This window comes from Sander lucioperca, chromosome 7 (assembly GCF_008315115.2).
Source record: "Sander lucioperca isolate FBNREF2018 chromosome 7, SLUC_FBN_1.2, whole genome shotgun sequence".
Lineage (NCBI taxonomy): Eukaryota > Metazoa > Chordata > Actinopteri > Perciformes > Percidae > Sander > Sander lucioperca.
Window position 1 is genome coordinate 9,394,879 of NC_050179.1, and position 11,728 is coordinate 9,406,606.

Here is an 11,728-nt window from a genome sequence, read left to right on the forward strand (position 1 = left end):
AGACTATTGACCTACTGTCTCTGACTTTGACCTACAAATAATAGCCTTTTCATGATTTTTCGGTCTTTATTTTAAGGACAGTTGCCCCCAATGAAAAATGGATCGACATGTTTATACATTATTTATCTCACAGAAAAGTTCAGTAAATATTAGGATATAAGGATACTATAAAATAAAATCCAGTCAGTTTAAAAATACAATGCAGCTGCTATAAAATGCAACACCCAATTTATATAATTATGGCATTACTTTGAATTGCCCTGTGTATGACAATGTGCTGTACTTTCCTCACCTATGCCCACTACTAATAAGTAGGCTACCACACATAGTCCAAAAAGCTATAGGCCTGTCCGATTTTTGATAAGGGTTGCCTATATTCTGTCAGGATGATAATAAAAGAATGGGATGTACTCCTAAAGCTTGGGGTGGATACTATTATTTCATTGTGCATTTCACTACAACACAGAAAAAAGGTCTGCCAGATGACTACTAACTACTGAATCAAAATGAACTGACTGCTGACAGTATACAAGTGGTAATATGAATAAAAAAAGATTTGTCTCTCTGTAAAATTCCAGGTTTAGACCTTTTAAACTGCTTCTATTCCATAAGGGGATTTTATTCAAATTAAATATGTATACACTCTCCATCACAGCCCAAAACACCAAAGATGAAATGCATAGTTAATTTATTTCAGTGTTGTTACATCTCTAAACAGGGACAGCATTATGATGAAAAGAAATCCTTAACAAAAACAATCTGGTCCTATGATCTAAACGTACATGCGTTCCCTCCAAAAGTAGAAAACAGAATAATGACTATTGATAAACCTTGGCGTTTATATTTATAATGACTATGACCAACTTTGTGTACTTTTGCATCAAAATAAGCTCTGATGTGCCCTGTATCACTTGCCAGACAGCAGCAGGGTGAACATGCCGTTGCTGAGGGGGGTATTGTCTTAGTATCCTTTGGGCTCTGTGCAGGCATCTGCATCTCAACGATATCACTGATGCTCAGGAGCTGTTTTATTCACCCGCTGCAGAGCCCTCCTGTCCTGCCCTGCCCTGCCCTGCCCATCTCATGCCAGCTTGTAATGTTTCCAGTCAGGATGCTTTCTATTGCTCCTCTGTAAAAGTTAACAACTTATCAGACTTTCATGGAGACGGTAATTGAGAACATACACTCCAGTCATCCAGACAGACTCTCTTGGCTGCGTGTTGTGAGAAGGGACAGTGAGCTGGCCTAATCAGAGCTCTACCTCTCTCTGCGTCCTCTGTGGGAACACTTAGGGTTTGGGGGGGTTGGTATCCAGTCTCCTGGGGATCCAGAGGGTCTTTAGAGAGCAGGATACAGATGGCAGGGACTGTCCTCTGCATGGTTATACCTGGTGCTCCTGGTTGTTGACTCTCCCAGACCTCTTTTACTGTCTTGTAGTAGAGCTTGGACACCTGGTGGAGCCCTCCCACTTTACGTTTTAGAATCTCCACACAGGTGATGGTCTTGGTGACTCCTCTACCTGAGCCAGTGAAGACCACTTGTCTCAGTAATGTCCCATTGCTGTCTTTCCCCTCTCCTTGCATGCGAGCTGTTGCAAACCGCAGCAAATTGCGAATCTTGCTTCCTTCTTTCACTCGCATGTGCAGGATGTCTGCCGCCAGCCCAGGGATCGGATAGGGACTGCTATCCTCTGTGCGGCTGACTCTTCTGAAGTTGCTCTGGCCAGAAGCAGACTGCAGTTCCATTACAGCGCTGCTTGTAGCATTTGAACTCTTCATCTGACCCCTTGGTTCAGTCATTGTTTAGAAAGCAACGGAATATCAGTGCAGGATGCTGTTTCTGAGCCTGCAGCATTGGATTCTTTGCATACCTCCCTTGAGATCGTTTCTTGTTCATTTAGTATAAGAAAATAAAAACTCATCAGCTTTGAAATCCAAAGTTGTGACTTATCCTGGTCTTCTTTCTGTCCTCTGTCCAAACTGCATTTCTATTTTGTCTTCTGAGCACCAAGATGACAGCTAGCAGTATGGAGAGGGTATTTCTTCCTCTAATCCCATTGACGTGAAGGAAAAGATGTCCTTGCTCCATTCAGCACTGAGGACAGCTGATGCCAACAAACACATATGAGGCTCAGAGAGAGACATGTAGAGTGGGACATAGGGCTCTTAAAGGCACATGCAACATTTCATAATGTCTGTCACATTCTAGTTTGTTGGTTTTGGAGGGAAGCTAAAGGGCTCAGAGATTTCATTTGTCCATGTGGATGCTTGACATATATGGATGAATTAGCATGAGTTAATGAGATTTAACAAGGCATGCAGTTGACGATCCTTTGTTTTAACTGAATTGGTTTTGATGGTTAAAATTCTTAATGTGCATTTTTGCAGATATTGCACCAAACTACAATGTCACTGGGGTAACGATATTTAGAAATAATATAATAGTTATGGAAACATACAGTATGTCATGTTTTCAAGACAACTTTCCCTCTGCACTATCATCAGAGAGCCATATGGTCCTTGAGAAATGTCTTCCTTTAGGCTATACAGCAACTTCACAGTTCTCCTCCCTTCAGTCCAACGCCTGCTGAGCTGACCCAGAAAATGCTTGATAACTCATTTGTGGCTCTTTTGAGTCACTGATATTCAGGACAATCACACCTTGGAGCTGCTGCTTTTTTGTGCCAAACTTGTAAGGAAACATCTGTATCCAAATGCAAACAGAAATGTTTTCCTAGAGGCTTTCTTTAGAGGAGCTGCGCCAACAGAGGATGTCAGGAGGAGGCAGCTGTGGGGCTCATTTGGAACCAGTATACTGTTATAATGGTGCATTTCTGCCTCACAGGATGGCATGCACCCCATGATATTCACTGACTCGAACAATGAGCACACAGATGTGTCTCAGTGGTGTCAATATGGTTCAGAATGTCAATGATGTTATGAATGTTAACTGTCCATCAGTGAGTATATTCACATCATGAAAATAATAGGCTAATAACTGTGCTTCATCAGAGTAACTGCATGTGGCACAAATCCCCCCTATTTCTTCTTTATGTGTTATTTTTTATTGAAAAGCACCCGATTATTTTTGCATGTGACTCCTGTGACACCTCTGGTGGGTAATTCAGTTGTCTAGTCATGTCAAGTTTTTAATTTACTATCTGATTTAAACATCTGTAGCAGTCTCTACTTACAGACATTTAGAATCATAACTCTCATAACATGACAATTATGGGGTTTTATTGGCTCTGTGTTAGCAATGAAAAAGCCCTCAGTAGTTGTGATTGGTTCACACTACCACCTTGTGGTACAAAACAGGTATTACACAAATAACAAAGTGGCCCTTCACCTGCTAAAGGAAAACATTTGATCTGTTGGACACAATAAGCTAATATTGAAGTCTTTACTTTGAAAATGTGTGGTTATAAAAACGTACAACATATGTGTTTACAGTACAGAGTTATGACACCAGACTATATTTTAAGATATAAGGCAAAAAAAGATTTTACAGGTGCATGACACAACAAACAATCTAATATTATTGCAGTTGATAGCTCTCTTCCTTTCGTGGTGATATTTTTCTTTCTTTGTTTTAGCGTTTTTCATTCAAACAAAAGTTGATAAATGTGATATAAAGAACTGTTTTATGTCCACTTGTCAAACCAATAAAAGTCTAACTTAATACTGTATGTTTAGCCACAAAGAAACTAAGATCTATTATCAGTATTAAATACTGCACTCTAAACATAAATAATTTGTTTTCTTAGCACTGCTTTAAAGCAATTACTTGCAAAATTTCCCTGTGGATCCTGGCTTCCTGAGTGTTGATGTGGACATCTCCCACCTGGCCGTTCTCATACCTGTGAAAGACAAACGCAGAATGTGTTGGATATCTGCAATTTAGTCTGGGAATGTATCAATACACTGAGAGGCATAATGGTTTCTCAGGCAATTCTGTCTCTTCATGTTATACTCACACAAAAAGGAAACGTGTGCACACGTGGTCGGATATCGGACACACCCAAATGTTCCCATGTTTTTGAAGGTCCTTTGAAGTTATGACTGTCAAGACATGCATTTATAAAACACTGTCACAAAATCATTCATTATCAAATCAAGGCTCTTTGTAACTTTTTTGTATTATCTCAAATGTACCTTCACAGAGAGCGATGCAGTTTAGATTCCTGTTTTGCAAAAACCTGGCTTGCCCCAGCTGTTCCTAAGACATGGAGAGAATACAGGATGAGATACAAAAAATATAAAAGAGAAGACGTCCTTGTACAGAGAGCAACTAGACACATTTTGGACAAAATGTGAATACTAATCTACCTGTTTGTTTTTGTTTATTTGGTTGTATTTCTGTACGAGTTCTTCTTTGGTGGGCATTTGGTGTTGCCCTTTGCCCATCTCTGCACAAAGGAGGGGGGGATCACTTTAAAAACATGCTAGAATCAATAAGAAATGGTAATCTTTGTATAAGTAGGTCATGTATGTATGCATGCAGAGTATTATGAAAATTACAGTATACATTCGTACCAGAATATCCAAATGATATGCTTGAGATAGGACTCAGATAAATGCCTTTACCATATGCAGCTCCATGAAGCTTGAGTAAAAAACAATGTGACCACTTCAGTGAATTTCAAATCCTAAAGGTTTCAAACTTAATCTAAGTCTGACAAAAGATAAACTTTAAAGTCTGTTGAAATCGTCACTGTGACATGACATTACGTTTAAAGGCTTATATTATAGCTCAAGGAATACAAGACTCGTTGGTATTTCCATACTCTACCTGTAATTTTGTATAAGAGGCATTAATCAGCCCATTTCTCAGAATAGAGTGCCAGTTTTCGATGTGGGAACCACTGTAGGAAGAGAAGATGAAGCAGGTATCACAATCTGTATATAGGGTTGATATGAAGGTTTTATATTAGTGGCACACCCTTGTTTTTACTCACTGGAAAGCAAAGGTGCTGCCATGAAGTTTCCTGGCAGTTTGAAAACGAGCCTCTTTAGATGGAGGGCTGCTGATCAGCAGGAACTGATGGGGTGTGTGCATGAACTTAAGTTGCTATTGTGTACCAAGTGATAAAGAAAATAGATGAGAGAACACAAACAGAATACAATTTAAATAAAGTATAAAACCCAGTAGCCTATATCATATAAAATGTAGTTACTTATTCTAACTACTACTGCTGTAAAACTTGCAACTACTGTGTTAAGACATCATATCCGAACTGTGAACTGCTCTATCATACCCTGTTGAGCGGAAGCTTGACAATGTGTGATCTGTTGCTTGCTAAAATCCTGTTTTCAAATACACAAACACACACCAGGATACGTATCTAAGAAACATTCATATTTGATGACATATCAAGTTTTTGAAACAGAATTAAAAAATGTTTAGATTGTGTCACTCACCATTGTAGTAAGGGATGAGCGAGAGGGTCTGTCTTGTCCATCTGCTTCTTTATTTCAGAATATGGACCCTGGATATGATAAAATACAGTTGCATCCATCTACTGTCAAGGAAACATTCACCAGCTTTCAGATTATTCTCAGGCGAGGAGATTTAGATAAGAATTTTGAAAACAGTGCCATGAGTGTAGGATTTATTTTAAGATCAGTCACCTGCGACATCCTCCTGATTAATAAGACACTGTCCAGCGCTTTTTGCAGCCGATCATAGCTCTTTCTCTGCCACAACAAAACAATACTTTATTCCTTCAGAATGAAAAAAATACGTACTGAATAGTTCATTAGAAATCAAGTCAGTAATAAGTAAAATTAGTTCAGCTGATACCTTAGGATTAAAGGCAAGGGTTTTGGGGTTGCACGGATCAACAACAGAAGGGTATGGTTCAAATATGATGCTCTTGCGTGAAGACTGAAGGGCAGCTTTGCACATGGCAACCAGCAGGTCAACTACCTGTAGAACAGCCAATAGTGCAATACATCAATCTTATATTATGACAACCCACACTATATGTGTATGTGTGTAACCAACCTCGGCACCAGTGGCAACCTCCTCTGTAGCTCCAGACATAACCCCCAACGTATAAAAGGAAAACACACATAGCTCCCTGGTGCAAACTGCTGGCTACAAACACACACACACACACACACACACACACACACACACACACACACAAACAAAACAGTGACAATATATTAACAGTAAACTGCATTTTTTGTTTTTATTCAGTAGATTAGCCAGTAAATCACCGGCAGATTTTTTTTTTAGGAGCGTACCTTTAACATAGGGCTATTTTGAAACACATGTCGCTCATCACATACAACACAGTATTCATTCAGCGTGGGGAGTCTCTGCTCAGCATACCTCATTATCTGTGAACACAATGGAAAACATCATTATAGATTTTGCTTAAATTCCATCTTAGTATCTATGGGCAGATTATGAGACAATTGGCCCCTGGGCGCAGATATGCAAAAGGCCCCACCATCACTCCTACATAGGAGAAAGACAAACAGACTTTGTGGTGGTTTTGCATCTCTTAGTCTTTATGTATCTTTGCGTGCATGGTTTTATGCCTCTTTGTAGTAATTGTGTGTCTCTTGGAGATCATTTTGTCTCTTTGTAGTAATGTTGTGTCTCCTTGTGTTGTTTTGTCCCTTTTGTAGCTTTTGTGTCTCTTTGCAGTTCCTTTGTATTTCTTTGAGATCATTTTGAGTCTCTTCCTGGTCAGTACGTGTTCATTTGAGCGACATTTAGCATTCAAAGGCTAGGGGGGGGGGCCCTGACACTTTGGGCCCCTGGGCCTGTGACCAGATGTGGAAAGAGTATATGGTAACCACTAGTTGTCAGCGCAAGATAGACTATGAGACTAGGTGCAGTTCATCTTTAATTTCCCTCTCTGACAGAATATAATAGTACTTGATTTCTTATGCTTTACCTGCACCAACAAACCGTGCTGTAGAGTTGGGGGGGTCTTACAGTGCCTGATGGCCTGGGAGGAGAAAAGCAGCTCTATCAGCTGTTTGGTACTAAGCTGTGCTGATGACTTGACTGCTGACACCATCACTCTCTGTGGAAGAAGGAACGCAAACACTTTTATAAAATACTTACAGAACCTATTGAGTAATAGGAGGGACAAAATCTTCAAATACAGCAGCAACCATAAAATGTCCCAGAGGTGTATTTTGAATTCACCTTTCCACTGGGTGTGTAGGCGAAGAGCTCTCCTGTGGGATTCCTGATAGTGTAGGAAGTCGTATGATTCGTGAAACGGTTCAGTTTTATCGTTGGTGGAATGATCCTTCCTTTCACAGTAGGTTCCTGGAGCTCACTGGACCTGCTCACAGTGAGTGAGGAAGCAGTGAATAGAGACTTCAGAACAGACTAAATAACGATAAAACTGCTGGATTCATTAGATTGTAACATACTTTGATGGTGGGAGCCAGATCTTAAGTCTTGCACGGAATTTCTTAATGGTTCCATTTGGCCTAAACCAGCTGTGTCTTCTCTTATGTCGGACTACGACATTCTCATTGGTCAGCTGTTTCCACTCCCGAGATAAGAAGACAGTGAGAATACTGAGGAACAGAAATAAAGACTAAGTCTGAGCAATTATCAGGCTATGGATACCACAGAACTAAAAAGTTTATCATCTAAAAAAGTGGCATCAGTAATAATGCGGAGGGAGTCTATTGCAATGGGAATTTACTGCTATAAAATTTATATTATGAACACTCACTTCTGTAGTTGTTTCCTAAGGCTGAAATGATCTGCGTTGGATGGTTGAAAGACTTCGACTGAAGGTGCTGTGGTGAAAAACATTACTTACAGTAATCAGGTGTCATATTGAGTTGAAGTAAAAGTTTAAATGTATAGAAAATCTGGTTTGCAGCACTGTTGTTGATGCTCACCCGGTCCATCCAGATACTGAGATGGAGAAAAGTGCAGACGGATAACGATGGGCTCTGATGGGTTAATCCTCCAGGCCTTGGCCACTTCCTCCTGTGGACACCACACAGCGCAATCATATTAAACATGCTAAGATGCCATCATTGACAACAAACATGTCAATATATTGAGTGTATAGTAAATTTAACTTACATCCAAAACGTTAGCATTTATGTTTAAGTCAACATCCACATCATCAATTGACCAGTACTCCCTAGAAGAAGAAAAGGAAGTAGACATTTGACAATATAGAAAAGCAGCAGCAATCCTTTTAAGACCATAAATAAGAAAAGATGTTCCGACCTGATGGAGACTGCAGAGTCTGAATACAAAGTCCTGACTGCCTCAATGTCAGTATCCAGCTGAGGGTGGTGGGTCAGGTCAGTGGCACAGCTCTCCTGCTGAGACAAACACTAACACATTTACCTTATGATCCAAACAGCTCAGCACCACAGGGGGCTGAGGGATTAAACCAATCACATAGTTTTACGATGGCAAAGAAGTAGGCTTTTACTCATTCTTAAGACATAATATGTGGGTGACACTTTTATTGACCTCTATTTGAAGAATACAAAAAAGAATGTAATACTTACTGTAACAAACTATACCATAGTTGTCAGCAGATATAAGGAACATTTGAAGTATTTATCAATGTGTTTGTTAACTACATTTGCACAACTTCTGTGTTGCATAATTGTTGCATAAATAATGATTCAAATAACATGCTTTAAATGATTATGACTAAGTGTTTATTATATAAATTAATGACATATTTATCAATTTATAAATACTTCTTTACTCTCATAAACTGAAGAAATCTAGTAAGTGGATCTTGAGTTATGAAGTTTTGATGATAACTGGGATTGTGCCAAAATAACATTCAAACCAGCACAAAGTAATGCTTACATGGATTCCACACAGGATCTCCTCTGAGTCACTGTCCTCATCAATTTGGCTCTCTGTCCACTGCTGGCACTCAGTCTCCTGTCAGGTTAATGGGAGAAGCTGTCAATCAAAAGATCCTCTTATTTAGGCTACTCTGCTAATTACTTCCTTCTGTCCACCCAAACAAAGTCAAATATCCATGCAGCTCAGACTGACACTGATTTCAACACATAATGCAGTTCAAACCATTGATCCATTTTCACAATTGTTGGAGACTAATTCTGACCAACAAATTATTTAATTGGGAGGTTCATTGCCTGTCAATGCAAACAACTGACTACCCTATAACATATCCAGACTGTGTGAAATTAAGAATAGAATATGAATATATTATGGATGGGAGAGGGATATTTGGGGCTTATAGACTCACCATGTGTTCAGTTCTTTGGCACTTTTTCAGCAACAATCAACAGTCTCTGCTCCCTCCACTGTGAGTGACACAATTAAACACCATACTAGAAAAAGACATCTGACTGAATTAGTTCAGCTACCTCTACAATATATGAACATATTACAGTCAGTATTTTCTTCACAATTTAAACTATATTTTCATTACCAAGATTATTCTGAATTACTTTATCTCAGCATCATTACTGCACATGCAAATTAAATCATTCAAAAGACAGGAAAATGTTTGGTAATAATGTGTAAATGATGTCAGTGGCACAAAGCCCAAAAAAAAAAAAGCTTACCTTTCCTTCCTGGGAAAACGTTTTCACACATTCCAATTCAACAAACAACATAATAAACATTGAATGTTCCTGTGCGATGGCTCGACTGGCTGTCTGTGTTTGGCTGTCATCCTCTCCCCCTCTGGTTTTGAACAGCAGGAAGTCCCACATGTTCAGTCTCAGACTTGATTGGCTCAGATACTGACGGCCTGATCAGCTGAACCTGGTCCAGAAAGAGGAGAGGCTGACAACCAGACCTGCAGCTCCAGGTCTATTCAAGTCTACGCTTTTATACACACTTACGGTATCTCTGTCCTATTTATGTGATATAAATGCTATCCTTTCCATTGCGTTAGTAAAAGAGGAGAGAAAAAAAATCCATGCATATCCATGTATATTCATGAATCAGTTTTAAGACTGTGATGAGAACAAATATCCCTTGTGGCCATTTGCAGGATGGTGATATGGGTGATGTTTGGCATTTACTAGTCTTCCTGTCTGTCTGCTGTGCTGCAGTCTGACCTTAATCGGCAGTTACCCTTGTTAGCAGGCGCCTGCTGCTCTGCAGTCTGGCCAGATTAGACACTTCTAGGACTGCATACATCTGTGCAAGTCTTCTCTCAACAAGTACTTTTCTCAGAGTAATCCACTTAAGACATGAGTGGGTGTTTGTTATGTGGCGGTGTTTATTTATAGAGTGGTGGGGCACAATAATAGCATGAACCCCTGTACTTTACACTGTATACTGCCATTTCCCAAGGCAGTGTATGAACAGTATGAACATAAAGCATCTGACATTTCTGCTGAGGTGAGTCAACACATCTCAGACACTGCAGAACATTAGATGTTAGATTGAGATTTATTGTCCCAAAGGTATTTTTGTTTTCACAGCCAGTACACAAAATCTTACATTCTTTCAATTATCCCATCTTACAACAGTGTCAGCAAGGCAGATTGTTCAGGGCTGCTATTGTAGAAGGAACAAAACTTCTTATGAGCTCCACAAATGTATTCTTTGCAGGTTATATTGATTTCTGTTCTATTATATTATGCATTTTTTGTGTTGCTTCCACCCCTTCTCTTTTGACACACCTACTGTTATATCACAACTTTCAGGCCTTATCTGTCCGGCCCACAAGATAAACGACAAACAGGTTCACAGTGAACGATACAGGGATCCGATTTCCACAGCAACCAGCTCTATACAATATCTACTGCATGTGTTGTAGACATGGATGTACAGTATAATAAGAAGGTTGTAGACACCAAACAGTCAACATCAAGGATGATCAGGATCAGTTTTATGGTATGGGTCTTAACCCAAGGCGCCCCAGCAAGCTAGACCTCTTTACATTTACAGCACAAAATCCTATAGACAAACAAACACATGCACACAACATCCAAATTTGTTTCACGTCACAGTAAAGACAATGATTATAGGATTTAGAACATCTGAGTATAATGTTTTAAAATCATTCAACAGAAGGAGTGATTTCATTGAAATTTGTTTTGTAACTCATGCCATTTGTAAAAAAAAAAGAAGTGTGGTGCAGCTACAGTTAAAGTAACATTATAATTATTGTAATTACTGTAGTGAAGAGTTTTTTTTCAAGTAGAGCCTTAGTGATGTACAATAACTTAATAATTCATCCATAAGACACTTCAACCACTTGTCCACAAGAGAGAGCTGTTGTTGAGAGAACGAGAGAGAGAGAGAGAGAGAGAGAGAGAGAGAGAGAGAGAGAGAGAGAGAGAGAGAGAGAGAGAGAGAGAGAGAGAGAGACCTAGATGGACATTGTGTTCTAACTCATACTATGAACAGTATACTGTGTTCTAAAACCCAACAGTGATTGTGGAATGTTACTGACAATTAAACTTCACAAATATTTCCCACAGATTTGATATTTATTTTTAGTTTAACTAGGTTAGTCTTGTGTGTTCACAAAGCTGTTTTCCGAACATCTACAATTATTTTGAATGTTTTGCAGAGTAATGCAGCCTTTTCCTTTGCACAATGCATTTTGGTAGTGTCCATCACTAACACACTCAAAAATGAAGCCGATTTAATATGCATGCTGACTGTATTGAGTACATTTAGTCACTTATGCACTACAGACTTATTAGAATTAGTATGTATTGTGTGTGGTTACCATACAGATAATTTAACTGAAAATGTAGAAACTTAGATA

General features: G+C 39.2%; 2 protein-coding genes across 6 annotated transcripts; both read right to left on the reverse strand.

Moving 5' to 3' along the window:
• Positions 1 to 46: 46 nt before the first annotated feature.
• Positions 47 to 1,821, reverse strand: LOC116038568 (ribonuclease P protein subunit p25-like protein). The gene has a single exon (XM_031283075.2). The coding sequence runs from the start codon at positions 1,797 to 1,799 to the stop codon at positions 1,158 to 1,160; it is 642 nt and encodes a 213-aa protein (XP_031138935.2). The 5' UTR covers positions 1,800 to 1,821; the 3' UTR covers positions 47 to 1,157.
• LOC116038817 (protein mono-ADP-ribosyltransferase PARP6-like) lies at positions 1,813 to 10,072 on the reverse strand. 5 transcript variants are annotated; one of them, XM_031283496.2, is made up of 24 exons: positions 9,561 to 10,072; positions 9,239 to 9,296; positions 8,830 to 8,907; positions 8,227 to 8,324; positions 8,077 to 8,137; positions 7,887 to 7,977; positions 7,715 to 7,781; positions 7,404 to 7,553; positions 7,171 to 7,312; positions 6,914 to 7,045; positions 6,252 to 6,347; positions 6,007 to 6,099; positions 5,803 to 5,928; positions 5,631 to 5,696; positions 5,421 to 5,488; positions 5,258 to 5,306; positions 4,958 to 5,070; positions 4,792 to 4,864; positions 4,536 to 4,605; positions 4,329 to 4,408; positions 4,155 to 4,218; positions 3,977 to 4,061; positions 3,787 to 3,859; positions 1,813 to 2,104 (listed from the first exon to the last, which is right to left on the reverse strand). In XM_031283496.2, exons 2-24 carry the CDS (start codon positions 9,239 to 9,241, stop codon positions 2,048 to 2,050), a joined length of 1,935 nt encoding a protein of 644 aa, XP_031139356.2. In that variant the 5' UTR covers positions 9,242 to 9,296; positions 9,561 to 10,072; the 3' UTR covers positions 1,813 to 2,047. The 5 variants fall into 5 exon arrangements, with proteins under 5 accessions (XP_031139356.2, XP_035858833.1, XP_035858832.1 ...); XM_036002940.1 differs by having other exon boundaries at positions 8,227 to 8,321; positions 9,239 to 9,323; XM_036002939.1 differs by having other exon boundaries at positions 9,239 to 9,323.
• Positions 10,073 to 11,728: the final 1,656 nt, after the last annotated feature.

Excerpts from the sequence above, each read along its gene's own strand:
- LOC116038817 (XM_031283496.2), bottom strand. Across the intron at positions 5,697-5,802 it reads CCCTTGCCTTTAATCCTAAG|AGAAAGAGCTATGATCGGCT; the intron begins GTATCAGCTGAA and ends TTGTTGTGGCAG. Across the intron at positions 4,062-4,154 it reads CTGCATCGCTCTCTGTGAAG|TCATAACTTCAAAGGACCTT; the intron begins GTACATTTGAGA and ends ATGTCTTGACAG.
- LOC116038568 (XM_031283075.2), bottom strand. The coding sequence starts at position 1,799 with ATGACTGAACCAAGGGGTCAGATGAAGAGTTCAAATGCTACAAGCAGC.